General features: G+C 40.2%; 1 protein-coding gene across 1 annotated transcript in view; it reads right to left on the reverse strand.

The window, feature by feature from the left end:
• GALNT8 (polypeptide N-acetylgalactosaminyltransferase 8) overlaps window positions 1-14133 on the reverse strand; it is a 65786-nt gene extending 51653 nt beyond the window's left edge. The window contains exons 1-2 of the mRNA XM_019718612.3: window positions 13923-14133; window positions 8647-8911 (exon numbers count right to left, since the gene is read on the reverse strand). Of these exons, the coding sequence (XP_019574171.3) occupies window positions 8647-8911; window positions 13923-14133 (476 nt within the window). The remainder of the gene's footprint in view (window positions 1-8646; window positions 8912-13922) is intronic.
• Between the last annotated feature and the right edge of the window lie 244 nt (window positions 14134-14377).

Genomic DNA, 14377 nt, shown 5'->3' on the forward strand with positions numbered 1-14377 from the left:
TTCACCAACCTCAATGCTCCCCAAATGCCATAGTTTAGGGATTTTTTATGGAGGTTTAATTATGTCGGCATAATTGATTAAATCGTTGGCCATCTGTGATCACATCTATCTCCAGGCCCCTCTCCCCTCCCTGAAGGGTGGAAGAGCTGAATGTTCCACACCTCTAATCACAAGGTTGCTTAGCCTGGCAACTGGCCCACATCCTTAGAAGCTTTTCAAGTCATCTCATTAACATAAACTCAGTTAGGGTTGAAAAGAGCTTGTTATGAATAACAGAAAAACACCTTTATCTCTCTTCTCACTTAAGAAATTCCAAGGATTTTAGGAGTTCTGTGCCAGGAACATGGGCAAAGTCCAAACATATATTTCTTATTATAAAAGTTTATTTCTGGATATCACGTCTATTCCACTGATCTATATGTCTATCCTGAACCTTGTCTTATGTACTGCAGCTTGGTAGTAAGTTTTGAAATTAGGAAAATATGAGTCCTGTAATTTTTTTCTTCTTTTTCAAGATGTTTTGGCTATTTGGGATTTTTCTCATTTTCATCTGAATTTTTGGATCAGCTTGTCAATTTTTACCCAAACTCAGCTGGTATTTTGAAAGGGATTGTAGACTAACCTGGAGACGACAGTGGTCCCCACTTACCCACAAGAGATACTTTCCAAGACCCCCATCGATGCCTGAAATCACGGATAGTGTGTGTGTGTGTGTGTATATATATATATATATATATATATATATATATATATATATATATGCTATGTTTAATTCAGCCAAACAAATTTGAAGATCTAGTGTTTCCCTGAAAATAAGACCTAGCCGTACAATCAACTCTAATGCATCTTTTGGAGCAAAAATTAATATAAGACCCAGTATTATATTATATTATATTATATTATATTATATTATATTATATTATATTATACCCTGTCTTATATTAAAATAAGACTGGGTCTTATATTAATTTTTGCTCCAGAAGACACATTAGAGCTGATTGTCTGACTAGGTCTTATTTTGGGGGAAACACGGTAATTAGCTTTAGTTAAGAAATTCATGAATTTGGCAGCAACCCATCTAGCAACTAGAAGTGTGCTTGGAGGGCTTGTACAAAATGGAAGGTATTATAGGAAGAATGGTGTGGCAAGGGAGCTATTAAGAAAAGAAAAGAAAGGATTATTTTGGGGCAAGCCCACCTTTTCTTTGGGGAAGAGAACAGAAGGGTTTTTAGCATACAGATTACCTCTTCTTTCTCTATGGGATGAAGAGAGCCCACATTTTACTGATGCTTGGCCAGAAAATTCCAGACTGGTTGATTAAGATTTCATTTCTAGGAGAGGTTGAAACTACATTTGGATCAGGTATTAAATCTAGGATTGATATCATGAGCTTTTAGCACCAGTGACATCATTTTGGGCCTGTGGTTTTTTCCCTTTTAATACATTCATACCTATAATAAAGTTTAATTTATAAATTAGGCACAGAAAGAGATTAACAATGATTGATAACAAAGCGGAACAATTATAGCAATACACTGTAATAAAAGTTATGTGAATGTGGTCTCTCTCTCTCTCAAAATATCATATTGTGCTGTGCGTACAGTGTGGATCTGCTAGACAAAGGGATGATTCACATCCTGGGCGGGACAGAGTGAGTTGGCACAAGACTTCATCGCACTGCTCAGAATGGTACGCAATTTAAAACTTATGAATTATTTCTGAAATTTTTTATTTAATATTTTTAGACTGTGGTTGACAGTGGTTGACTGTGGGTAACTGAAAGTGCAGAAAGCAAAACCAGGAATGGGGTGGTGGGGTGGGGCGGGGGCTCCCAGACAATGAATAAGAGAAATAAGCAGAGTTTCTGTAGTCACGTCACAGCTCTGTCGCTTTCTATCTGTATGATCTTGGGAAAGTCACCTTCCTCTTTTTGTGCCTCCTTTATGTTATCTGTAAAATGGTAGCAGCAGTAATAATAATACTTACATCATAGTTGTATAAATCTTACCAGTTTTCCACCTATGTAGGGTGTAGGTGCATAGACACCTACCATGTGTCTCCTTTATTACTCATGTTATTATCACACAGAACACTTCACTCTTGACACTTCTGGTAACAAATATCAGAAGCAGTATCTCTGTGACACTAGCTGGGTGTCCAACCATTCTGACAGTATCTACCTAGAGACAGCATCAGAGCCCACAGGTGAAAGGGTCAGTCCCACAAGACTGTCCCCACCCCACTTCAGATGCCAATTATAAGTGGGAGGTCTCCAGGTTACCCACAACTTCTGTCAGACTCGACCACAAATCAGAGGTTCTCAGGACCCCCTCTTCAGGTTCGATCAATTTGCTAGAGCAGCTCATAGAACTCCAGGAAACACTTACATTGGTAAATTTATTAAAGAATATAATAAAGGTTATAAATGAACAGCCAGGTGAAGAGCTACATTGGGCGAGGTCTGGGAGCATCCCAAGCACAGAAGCTTCTCTTCCCAGGAAGGTGGGATGTGTCACCCACCTGGGTGGATGTGTTTGCAACATGGAAGCTCTCCAAACCCTGTACTATTGGGATTTGATGGAATTATCCTCATATAGGCATGATCAATTCACTCCATATGCAGCCCTTCTCTCCTCTCTGGAGGATGGGGGAATAAAACTAAAAATTCCAAGCTTCTGGTAATGCTTTGGTCTTTCTGGTGACCAGCCCTCATCCAGGAGCCCACCCAGAGTAGCCTCAGTAGAACAAATGATGCTCAGAATCTTATTACTTAGGTATTTACAAGGGTTTCAGGATCTTTGTATCAAGAACCCAGGCAGAGACCAATACATATTTTCTATTCTCTCAATAGTATTATTATGAAAATCCAATGTAATAATGTGCTTAACATGCTCAGAATAATTGTTCTAAAAATGTTAACTGCTCTTATAACTAATGTGATAGTTCTTGTTGTTGTTATAATTATTACTTGTACAATAACACCATTCACTGAGGTAGGAACAACCAGAGGAGAAAAAGAAATGGGTACTTTCAGGTTTGGCCATGTTGAGTCTAAATCGCCTCTGAGATACACCATAAAATTTGCCAGTACGTCACTGAGTAGATGGTCCCAGAGACGGAGATGAACAATGAGGATTAGCGACATGGGAACTTGAGTGTCTTCAGCATGTAAGTGGATGATTCCTAAGACTTGGGTAAAACCTCTCAAGTTACATGCAGATAAGAGCCTTGCACTAAAGCCTGATGGTCACCAACATTTCAAGCTGAGACAGGGGAGCCTGAGAGGAGAACTTACAATTCTTTCAAGCTCAGTGGCAGTTCTTAATGTCTAGTACAGAGTGGCTATATAATTAATATGCATTTAATTGAGAGTGGAACTGATAATTATGTTAAATTGAAAACTGGTTAAAACTCTGCTCAGCTTCTCTTCCCTCTAATCCATATAATCCCATCAGGTGTGTTTCCTCCACCCAGCGTCTGTTTCAATATTGTCTTCACTATATTCTAAATGCTTTCACAACACTTCTCTTATGCACACCCCACATTCTTTTCCCCACCTTCTGTCAAGAAAGGCAGGAAAGGTGGCTCCTGCAGTTCCAAAAAGAATGATCTCTCCTTCCTCCTTGCTTCCTAGCACTGTCCTATCACATTTTCTGCAGTGATGGAAATGTTTTGTATCTATATTGTCTGTTACGCAGCCACTAGCCACATGTGACTATAGAGCACTTATAATGTGGCTACGTAACCAAAAAACTTTTAATATAATTCAATATTACTTTAATTCCATTTTAATTTAATTCAATTTTAATTAATTTAAATTTAATTAGCCATGTGTGACTAGTGGCTACCATACTGGGTGTGCAGGAAACTACTGAAAAATATGTATTGCTTGGATGACAACCAGAGTAACTGATTAGCAATTCCTCCCAATATAGAACCACAGTCGCCCCCTCCAACACTTTTAGCAACAAGAGGGCACAATGGGAGAAATAGATACACTGAGTAAATTCTAGGTGTTATAGTTAGAAAGGTAAATTTTATGCATATCACAACTTTGCCTAAAACAGAGAGAATAAACTAATAGGTACACATGCAAACAGGCTATAAGCAATTGCAAAGTATATTCTTACACTGGGATTTCCTAAGGTGAGTCATGCCAGCAGCAAAGCTAGCTTCCTGAGTGTGCAGCCTGTGCAGTTAGTGAATTAACTTGGTTTCATACTTTGCTATCACCATCTTGAAATTCTTAATAATGTTCTGAACAAAAGGCCCCACATTTTCATCTTGCACTGGGCCCTGCAAATTTTGTCGCTGGTCCTGTCCACAGCATTTTGGTGGACTACTTAATAGAGATTAACTATCAAACTTATGTCTTCTTACGTGTTTGTTTGTTGGTATTCAATATCTACCTAAACTCAATAAAGTGACTGACTGATTCTCTGATTCCATACAATACTCTTCTGCATAGCCGTTCTCTGGTCTCTGAAAGGTAAAGAGAGGGCATGACAACAATATGAGAACCGCCAGGGCTAGCATCTTTCTGGTCTCAGACAGCTACTCAGAAAGCTGGGGAAACTGAATGACTGTAATCACTTTGATATCTGGCTTAGCAGGAAGCTGGATTAAATGGCATAGAAAGTTTATTCTTTTATAATCTCTTAATTCAAGATTCTAAGTGATAGCTCTGATTCACTGAATTATTTCTCTCTCAGAGAAAGTCAATAGAGTGTTCTTCCTATACTTCTCTAACCATGGTGGTTTCCAGAATGTTTTAGCTCTGAAATCCATATATGTCTGAACCACATGGATTTTTTAATGGACAGCAGGGAGAAAGAGTCCTCATTTGGTTTATAAATACCAGATGTGACTCAGATGTTATGCAAGTACATATGGATAACTGATACATACATATTTTTTTTATCCACAGTAATGCTTTCTAACAAGCACTTTCATGAGCTAATCCCTAAACTACCAAGTGATGCCACCATATTCTCTTCATACCTACAGATCTAAATTATGCAAACAACCCAGGAGAAAATGTATTATGTCCCACTTGCCTCCTGCTATGCAAGTGGCAAATACTGACACACATGCCTCCATTTTCCCCGGGCATGATGGCAGGCATCTCCAGTAGCTTACGGCACTCATGCCTTGGACCACATAGATTCAAAATGTCCCCACCACAGCACTCCAGGTAGTCACTACCGGTCAACTGCACTTGACATGGAAGACAAAATTGCAGAATATGTGTTTCATAACCCCCAAAGGAAATATTCTTACTCAAAAATATCGAGGCACATCCAAGAAGCTCAATGAACCCCAGGTACAATAGTGGTAGAGGTACATACCCAGACATACCATAGCCCAAATGCTGAAAGCCAAAAATAAAAAATTAAAAAGTCTTGAAAGAAGCAAGAAAATAACTCACCATTTACAAGGGAACCCCAATAATATTAATAGTTGCCCTCTCATCAGAAACAATAGAGCCAGAAGGCAATGGGATAACTTTTGAAAGTGTTGAAAGAAAAAAGATGTCAACCTAGCATCTTTTATCTTATATCTTTCAAATATGAAGGTGAAATAAAGACACTGGCAAACCAACAAACAAACACTGAGAAAATTTGTTGGTAGCAGTCCCACCTTACAAGAAATACTAAGTTCTTTAGGCTGAAAGCAAGTAATCTCTGACAGTAATCCACACAAAAAACAAAGAGCATCAGTAAAGGTAATTGTATAATTACAAGAGACAGTATAAATGCTTATTCTCCTTTGTTCTCTTAACTGAGTTTAAAAGCAATCATATTTTTAAAAAGTGTATACAATTGTATTGTTGGGCCTATAACATATACTAATTTAATGTACTTGACAATAATAGCACAAAAGAGGTGGATGAGAGCAAAGCTGTGTTGAAGTAAGGAAATGGCACCAGATGGTAAACTGAATCACAGGAGCAAGTGTAGAGAATCTGACATGATAAAGAAAAAGATAAATATAAAAACTCTATAAATTTATACTTTCCTATTTCCTGACATTTAGTAGGCATATAATTATATAATTATAACAGTATATTTTTAGGTTGGTATCATACATATATGTAATATATGTGACAATAATAGCAAAAAAGAGGAAGAAGAAATAGAGTTATCTATGTGCAAGCTTCTTCTATCTCATTGGAATAAGTCTAAGTAGACAGATAAATTGAGATGTATGTGATAAACACTAGAGGAACCATTATAAAAATATACTAAAATATCATTAAAAGAATCATACTGTTGCATTAGAAAGTATTCACTTGATATAAAAAAACAAGTACTAAAGGAGGACTAAAGGAAAAAAATGAGACATTAAAAAACAAAAATAGAATGGCAGAAATAAATCCAACCATATCAATAAAATATTAAGTATCAGTGAATTAAACTACTCAATCAAAAGGCAGAGATTGTCACATTGTGGTTGTTTTGTTTTGTCTTTTGTTTTTTTAAAGCACCAACTATATTTTGTCTTCAGAAAATACACTTTGGATCAAAACAGACAAATAGGTTGAAAGTAAAGACTGTATCATGCAAACAGCAAAAATAAAGCTAGAGTAGTTATACTAGCATGATAAAAAAAAAATTTTATAATGATTAAAGCATCAATCCATCAGGAAGATATAACAATTAGAAACATAGTATGCCCCTAGCCACAGAGTCTCAAAATACCTGAAACAAAAACTGACAGAATTGAAGGGAGTAATAGACAATTCAGCAATAATCTTTGGAGACTGCAATACCCCCACTTTCAATTATAGACACAACAACAAGGTAGAAGATAAACACAGAAATGAAAGACTTATAGAATGCTGCAAACCAACTAACAGACATGTATACAACACTCTACCCAACAACATCAGAATACTTTCAACTGCACATACAACATTATCCAGAAGAGACTATATGCTAGGGTACAAAATAAGTCTCAGCAAATTTAAAAAGATTAAATTCATACAAAGTGTGATTCTCTGATCACAATAGAGTGACATTAAAGAGGAAAAGTTTGGAAAATTTACAAATATGTGTAAATTAAACAATACATCCCTAAATAACTATTTAGTCAAAGAAAAGCATCACAAGGGAAATTAGAAAATACCTTAAGATGACTGAAAAACAAAACACAACATACCAAAACTTATGTGGTACAGATAAAGAAGAGCTTCAAAGGAAATCTATGACTGTAAACACCTAATTAAAAATAAAAAAGATCTCAAATCAAAAATCTAGCTTTCTATCTTTAGAAAATAGAAAAGAAAAAGCAAACTAACTCCAAAGCAAGCAAAAGGAAGGCAATAGTAAAGATGAAAGTAGAAATACATAAAATAGAGAATAGGTATAATAGAGAAAGTCAGTAAAAAGTTGGTTCTTTGAAAACATCAACAAAATTTACGAATGACCAATAAAATAATAAAGAATACTCAAATTACTAAATTCAGGAATAAAAGTCAGACTTTACAGAAATAAAAAAGATTATAAGGCAATACTATAAACTGTCTGCCAACAAATTAGAAAACTTGGATGAAATGAACAAATTCCTAGAAAGACACAAATTACAAAACTGACTCAAGAACAAATAGAAATCTGTATAGATTATATCAAACAAAGAGATTGAATTACTAATCAAAAAAAACCCACGAGAAAAAGGCCCAGGTCCAGATGGCTCCACTGGTGAATTCTGCCAAGTATTTAAAGAAGAAGTAATACCAATGCTTTACAAACTTTTCTGAAATATAGAAAAGGGAGAAACACTTCCCAACTCATTCTACGAAGCCAGTATTACCCAGCCACAAAACCAAACCAGAACGTCACAAGGAAAGAAAACTACAAATCAATATCTCTTATGAATTGAGACACAAAACTCCTCAACAAATACTAGCAAACTAAATCCAGCAAAATAAAGAAACAATTACATACCATGATCAAATGGAATTTATGCAAAGAATTTGAGGTTTATTTGACATCCTAATATTAATTCATATTTTTAAATTGATTATGGTGATAGTGCTCAACTCTGTAAATATACTAAAACCATAAAAATGTACACTTTAAACGGATGGATTATATGGCATGTGAATTATATCTACACAAAGGTGTTATTTTTAAAACTTACGAAGGAGGACAGGAGAGGCAGAAAGAGAAAAAATGGGAATGGGAAACAAAAGGAAAGAGAGAGGGGATACTCCGTAAGTTAGAATTAATAACAAAGAGGAATCCAAAAGGAGAGCTTGAGGAAAACACCAGGGGAGGAAGGAGACCTGTTAACTTCATGTAACTTGCACAAGTTCTTTCTCTTTCTCGACCTCAGTTTCTCTGTCTGTAACATTATGAGTTAGACCCATCAAACCAGAATTCTCAAGAATCTCTGACATTTGTGCATCTCTAAGAGGCTACAAATATTTGGACCAGTTATCTTCTCTGAGCTGCCATTATAAAATGGATTAAAAACAAGAACTCTGCTCAGTCAGCTTGCCAGAACTTTCTACGCCCAGTATCCCTTCCCTACCAATTTTCAATTCCCTCAACCCTCTTTCCATCCCTTGATTTTCGCTGCTCCCAAAGCTCATCCCCAAATTAAATTGAGGTCCCTAGGGAGCCCAATGTCCGTCCATCCTACCTGGAATCTCGTGTGTCTGGGATGGGACGATCGAGGGGCAACTGGTTACTGAGGTAAACATTGTAACCAAACTTCTGGAAGAGGTCCTGGGCCTTTTTCTGCTCGGCCTCAGGAAGATCCTCCCCCCACTGCTTGAAAAGCGGTGAGTCTGGGAAGAGTTTCTCTCTGGGTTTCTGCCTCTTCATCTCACTCTCCTTGGCTTCCACCCTTTCCCGTACGCTGTCCACACGTTCTTGTTGCTTCATCGCCAACTTCATACTTTTTTCTGCAAATGAAGGGCAAGGGAAAGACACGTCAGCCAGTCATTAGCCAGCTGGGCATTGCTTTGCATTCGAATTTCCTTGAAATGTTTTCCTCTCCAATTTCTAAAATTTGCAGAGGATGCGATATGTCAGGGGAAGTTGTCAGAGTCATGCCAGGCTGTCCTGGCATGGTGTGCTCTAAAATGCACCTCTTTCTACTTCTATCAGGACTTATCTATCCCAAGTCCCACACCTTCAGAGTTCTCCAAAAACTGTAATCTGAGAAATACATACATTGACAATAAGGCCCAAGAAACACATCAGAATCATCTGTTGTGATTATGTAAAAATGTACATATCCAGGCTTATCCCCAAACCAAGGAAATCAGAATCTCAGGGTCAGATAAGGGGAGGAGAAGAGGCCAGAACCTGCACTTGTAACAAAATCAGTGAGTCATTCTTCTGTACTACAAAATTCGAGAAACACTGCACTACGCTATCAGTGGCTGCCTCTTTCTAATGATGTGGCCTTGGCCAGTAGATTTGTCTTCTTGGTGCCTTAGGTTTGCCAAGTACCTCAGAGAGCTGCTGTGATAACGAAGTGGACTAGTACCTGTAAAGTGCGTAGGGCCTCGCACACAGTAAAGTCTGGCTGTGATTCTATTTTCTATGGCTTCTCTGTTTCCTCCGCTTGGGGATGTGGGGGAGGTGAGGAAGAGTCTTGAGAAGAGTGGAAAATGCTCAACATTTGTATGATAAGAAATGGAAGTGAGAACTGATTTGTGGGACACAGAAGCACTGAGGATTGGGGAGAATGCTGGCTGAGGCATGGCTCAGTGATGGGAATTTTCCAGGCGTGCTTCGCACTTGGGTAAACGTGCACAGAAGATGGGCAGCTGATTTCACACAATGTTGGGGGGTTCCTAGGCGGGTACAAGAGAACAAGTGTGCAATGGAGGTGTGGATATTGGCAAGAGAAGAGTTGGAGAAATGGCACTGTCATGGAGAAAGCCTGAATAATTATGCTGCAGTAATGAGGTTGTGATCAGCAAAGGACAGCATAAATTTGTCATTTCAGGGGTGAGCACTTCTGAGTGATGGCACAGTTTAGGATGCACCTTAGAAGGGTTATGTGGGATGGAGTCAATGGACTTTATACATGGGAAGGCCAAGGTGTTGAGTGGGTCATCCACAGGACACTGCACTGGCCAAGGCTGAAAGCAGCATTTGTGGCAAGGACGAAGCCTGAACCAGGAGCCATTGCAAAGTCTGTAATGAGTGAGAAAACTTGACAAGGAGAAATGTTAGCAAAGAGAGGGCAGCCAGATTTCCATAGTAAGATAAAGGGCTATTACCACAGCCGTCCAACTCTCTCCTTTCTGCAATCGGACCAAACCTAGAATCAATTACTAGTATTTCCCAAGCCAACATTGATTATGGAACTCCCAAATGGTAACCGAGGCACTCCACCATAGAGATCCACTTAGTCCCCACTAATCCTTCCCTAAACCCACACCAAATTCCAACCAGACTGATAAGATCCTTTAGTCCATATGTACCTTCCTGCAAAGTAAAAAGAAAGCACACCTTTTTCTGATAATTGTAGCCCGGGGCCACCAGCTTGGCGAGGGGACAGTCCCCTTGCGTGAATTTCCTCGGGCAGATGCAGCCCCAGGCCCCAGCACCGGTCTTGGTGAGCAGAACACGACTGAATTTCAGCTACATATACAACCCTTAAAGGGAAGCAGGAAAGCCCTGCAGCTGGGAGGAGGACATTTTTAGAAGGTGGTATAAAACTGGTCCAAGGAGGAAAATCAACGATGAAAGTGCTTAAAGCAAAAAGAAGAGGGTCTAAGCAAACTCAGAAAGGAAAACAAATGGTGTATCTTTCCAAGATGGTTCATGTGAATACCATGTATATTTGCTCAGGTAGAAAATAAAAATTAGAGCAGAATTTTTATAGTATTCCAAACTGAGTAGTATTTTTATTCAAACTCTTTTGTATTAAGCATATGGGAGTCCTAGGGTAGCCTTTGGTTCTCCATTCCTTTAAATTCCCCTATGTTCTTCTTTGGGGGATATCTGGTTTTTCTCTTTCATTCATTGCTGTCAGTGGGAAATTGTTTGGATCTGGACACCCTGGAGTCAATTTGAGGATGTAAGTGCAGAGTGCAGCAGGATGGGCTCGTAGGGCCACTAGACCATCCCTACACTTTATCATGAAACTTACCAAGAGCCAATGGCATCGTGCGGCGGGACCTTTAAGAACCTCTGGAGAAATTCCAGAAAACTGGTTTAGCATCATTACCATCCCACAGCAGCGATATCATTACCACTGTGTGCTTGCTTTTGCTCTGTGGTAGTTTACCTAATATGCCTAGGTACCCTTGTTGGCTTGTGATTTCCTTCAATCTTCTTGGCGGCAATGAGCAAGCAGGATGATTTGTAACTGAACAGGGTTTCAATTTCAGGAAGCCCTTCAGGAAAAAAGAGCTTTTATAATCTGGAAACAGGGTCCAGAAGACACTTTGAAATTCATCTCAGGTGATCAGGAGTCCCTGACACCACATCATTCTAAAGTGAATAAAAGGGGGGGAGCATCAAGAATAAGAAAAGGAGGAACTGGTCATTGCAAAGAGGAAAGGGAAGTAAACTTGATGGCTCCAGAGGACTTCTCGAGGTGTCACTGTGTTCCAGCTCAAGGAAAGAATAACCAGGCTACCGCTGTTTAAGGCCCAAGGAGGCTGAGCCAGTGGGATGAGCCCTGGGGTTGGGTGAGAGTCCTGGTGTGGTCTGGGAGCTCTGTCAAGGGGTGACAGTGGCTACCCAGGTATGCAGGCGTCCTCTCAGTGAAGGTGCACCGAGCACATTTGCAAGTCAGTGTCAACCTCTTCAGATGGGCTCAAAGCAGGGCTTCTGGAGCTGTCAATCTTCCCTTTGTTTGATCTACTTTCTTGTCCTCTTTCACTCTTCCCTTAACCCCGACTGCCTGTCCTCTGTCCTCTCCTTCCCAAACTCATTCATTCATTTACTCATCCATGTAATTTCTCTGTGCCAGGCACAGGGAATAGAGTGGTAAGACTCTGTAGGAGACAGTTATTGAACGAGCCTTTGTGAGGCTTGCCTTTCAGAAAATTGTACCATAGCAAAATACGATGAGCCTCCTGAGGCGGGATGTAGATGGTGCTAGGGTGCTTTGTGCCTCCTTCTCTCTCACCCACTCTCCTTTTCCCTTTTTCCTCCTATCCTCAAATAAACGCTTTCATTCTCTTGACCTAGACTCTCCTTTCTTTGCTCCTTTTCTGTCCTCATCTCTTTGGTCCTCTCTCATCCCCTTTCTCCCTCTCCCTTTCCCTAATTTCTTCTTCCTTTTTCTCCTCCTGTCTGTCCTTCCATCTGTCCCTCTGCCTCACCCTGAAACAGGACAATACTCTGTTCTCATTTTAAAAGACACTTTCCCCAACTCCACCCCCTCGTGCACACACCCACACACCTGTGCAGTCACTTCCTGCTCACACATCCAACCTCCCTTTGGGGCACTGGCATTTGGCCCCTGTCACTTGGGAGCAGGGAATACATGGCTATTTCCCCTGACTGGAGTCAGAGGCTGAGACACACACAAATCATAGGGGTTAGAGTTTCGTAGTGAGCCGGAATCATAAATAAAGCCCAGAATTCATGTGAAGAGGTTGAAACTGGATGCGCCTTGACGGCATGAAGCTAAGTGAAACAAGTCAGACAGAGAAAGACAAGTATCATTTGGTTTCACTTACACATGGAACCTTAGAGAGAGAGAGAGAGAGAGAGAGAGAGAGAGAGAGAGAGAGAGAAGCTCATAGATACAGAGAGAACATTGGTGGTTGCCAGAGGTGGGAGTGAGGGATAGTCGAAGTGAGTGAAGGGGGTCAAAAGGTACAAACTTCCAGTTATAAAATACATAGGTCCTGGGGATACAATGTACAACAAGGTGATTATAGTTACTAATACCATATATTTGAAAGTTGATAAGAGAGTAGACCTTACAGGTTCTTATCACAAGGAAAATAATATTTATAATTGTGTGGTGATGGATGTTAACTAGACTTATCACGGTGATCATTTCACATTATCATATAACTTTGGGGCGGCTGGTTGGCTCAGTGGTTGAGGCGCGGTGCTCATAACACCAAGGTCGCCAGTTCGATTCCCATATGGGCCAGTGAGCTGTGCTATCCACAACTAGATTGAAAACAATGACTTGACATGGAGCTGATGGGTCCTGGAAAAACATGCTGTTCCCTATATTCCCGAATTAGAAAGAAAGAAAAAAACTAATACAATTTATATGTCAATTATACCCCAATAAAATAAGTTAAAATTTAATACACGTCAGTTTATAGAGCACTTTCTGCATACATTTCATAACCCTGTGGCCTCGAGACCTTCTCATCAGATCCATTTACAGATCAGGAGCCTCAGACTGAGAGACATAAGCACTTGCTCCAGGTCACACAACTGTCATGGCTTCGTCAGGATTGGATCTTAGGTCCTCTAACAAGGCCCCATTAGTTCCTGATAGTAACTCACAGCAAAGTGGAAGCGAGGTTTGCCCCAGAGACTGTCACCTCTGTGGAACAGCCCTGCCACACGAAGCGCTAAGGACAGGGCTGTGCCTAGATGTCCCTGAACCTCTCAGGGATTTTTCATCTGAGTCTTGGCCTACCTGTTGCATGTAGGTACTTGTGACCATGTGTGTGTGCAAGTGTATATACACACACACACACACCACTCACATAGACACACGCTGCTCCTCTCCCCTCAACTGCTTGCTCTGATCCCCATTAATTCTCAATACTTACCACCCATTTGGAGGCATAAAATTCAATGTCAGGTGCTGAAACTGAGCAACTGAGAGATGAGAATGTGACCTTTTCTCATTTTTGTCTTGCACCCCATTTTTCTAAGTGTCCCTAAACATACACACACACACACACACACACACACACACACACACACACACACACCATCCCCTTCAAGTTAGTGTTATAAACTTACTCAGATGCTGAAAATCCAACTCCAAGTGTGAGAATCTCTTTATCACTGTCCCGTTCCATTCGGACAGTGGCAAATGGAGCTCCTTTTGGAGACTACTCAGAATCAACTTTTGTAAAATCGCCTTGGTATAAAACACCAGGAAGAGATTGTAGGCAATAATCAGAATCAGCCCAATGCACAAAACTTTGTAGACATTTCTCCTGAGCATCATACTGTGTCGGCTGTGTCTCTCCCCGCGCGACTGAGTGTGTCACTGCCCAGGCAGGCTGAGCCTGGTCTGCGCCGGCTGCATAGATGACACCTTGCCTACCAAACCAGATGTTCTCCGACTAGGAAAGCTGTCACAAGCTTCCTGGTTTCTCCTGAGCAGCATCAGGTGTGTGGAGTGTGCCATGGCAGCCGCCCAGTGACCAGCAGGTTCCCTGGGCACACCCTGCACTGTCTCAGAAGTCAGG

The sequence above is a fragment of the Rhinolophus sinicus genome, chromosome 1 (genome assembly GCF_057876585.1).
Source record: "Rhinolophus sinicus isolate RSI-liver-muscle chromosome 1, RSI-T2T, whole genome shotgun sequence".
Classification (NCBI taxonomy): domain Eukaryota; kingdom Metazoa; phylum Chordata; class Mammalia; order Chiroptera; family Rhinolophidae; genus Rhinolophus; species Rhinolophus sinicus.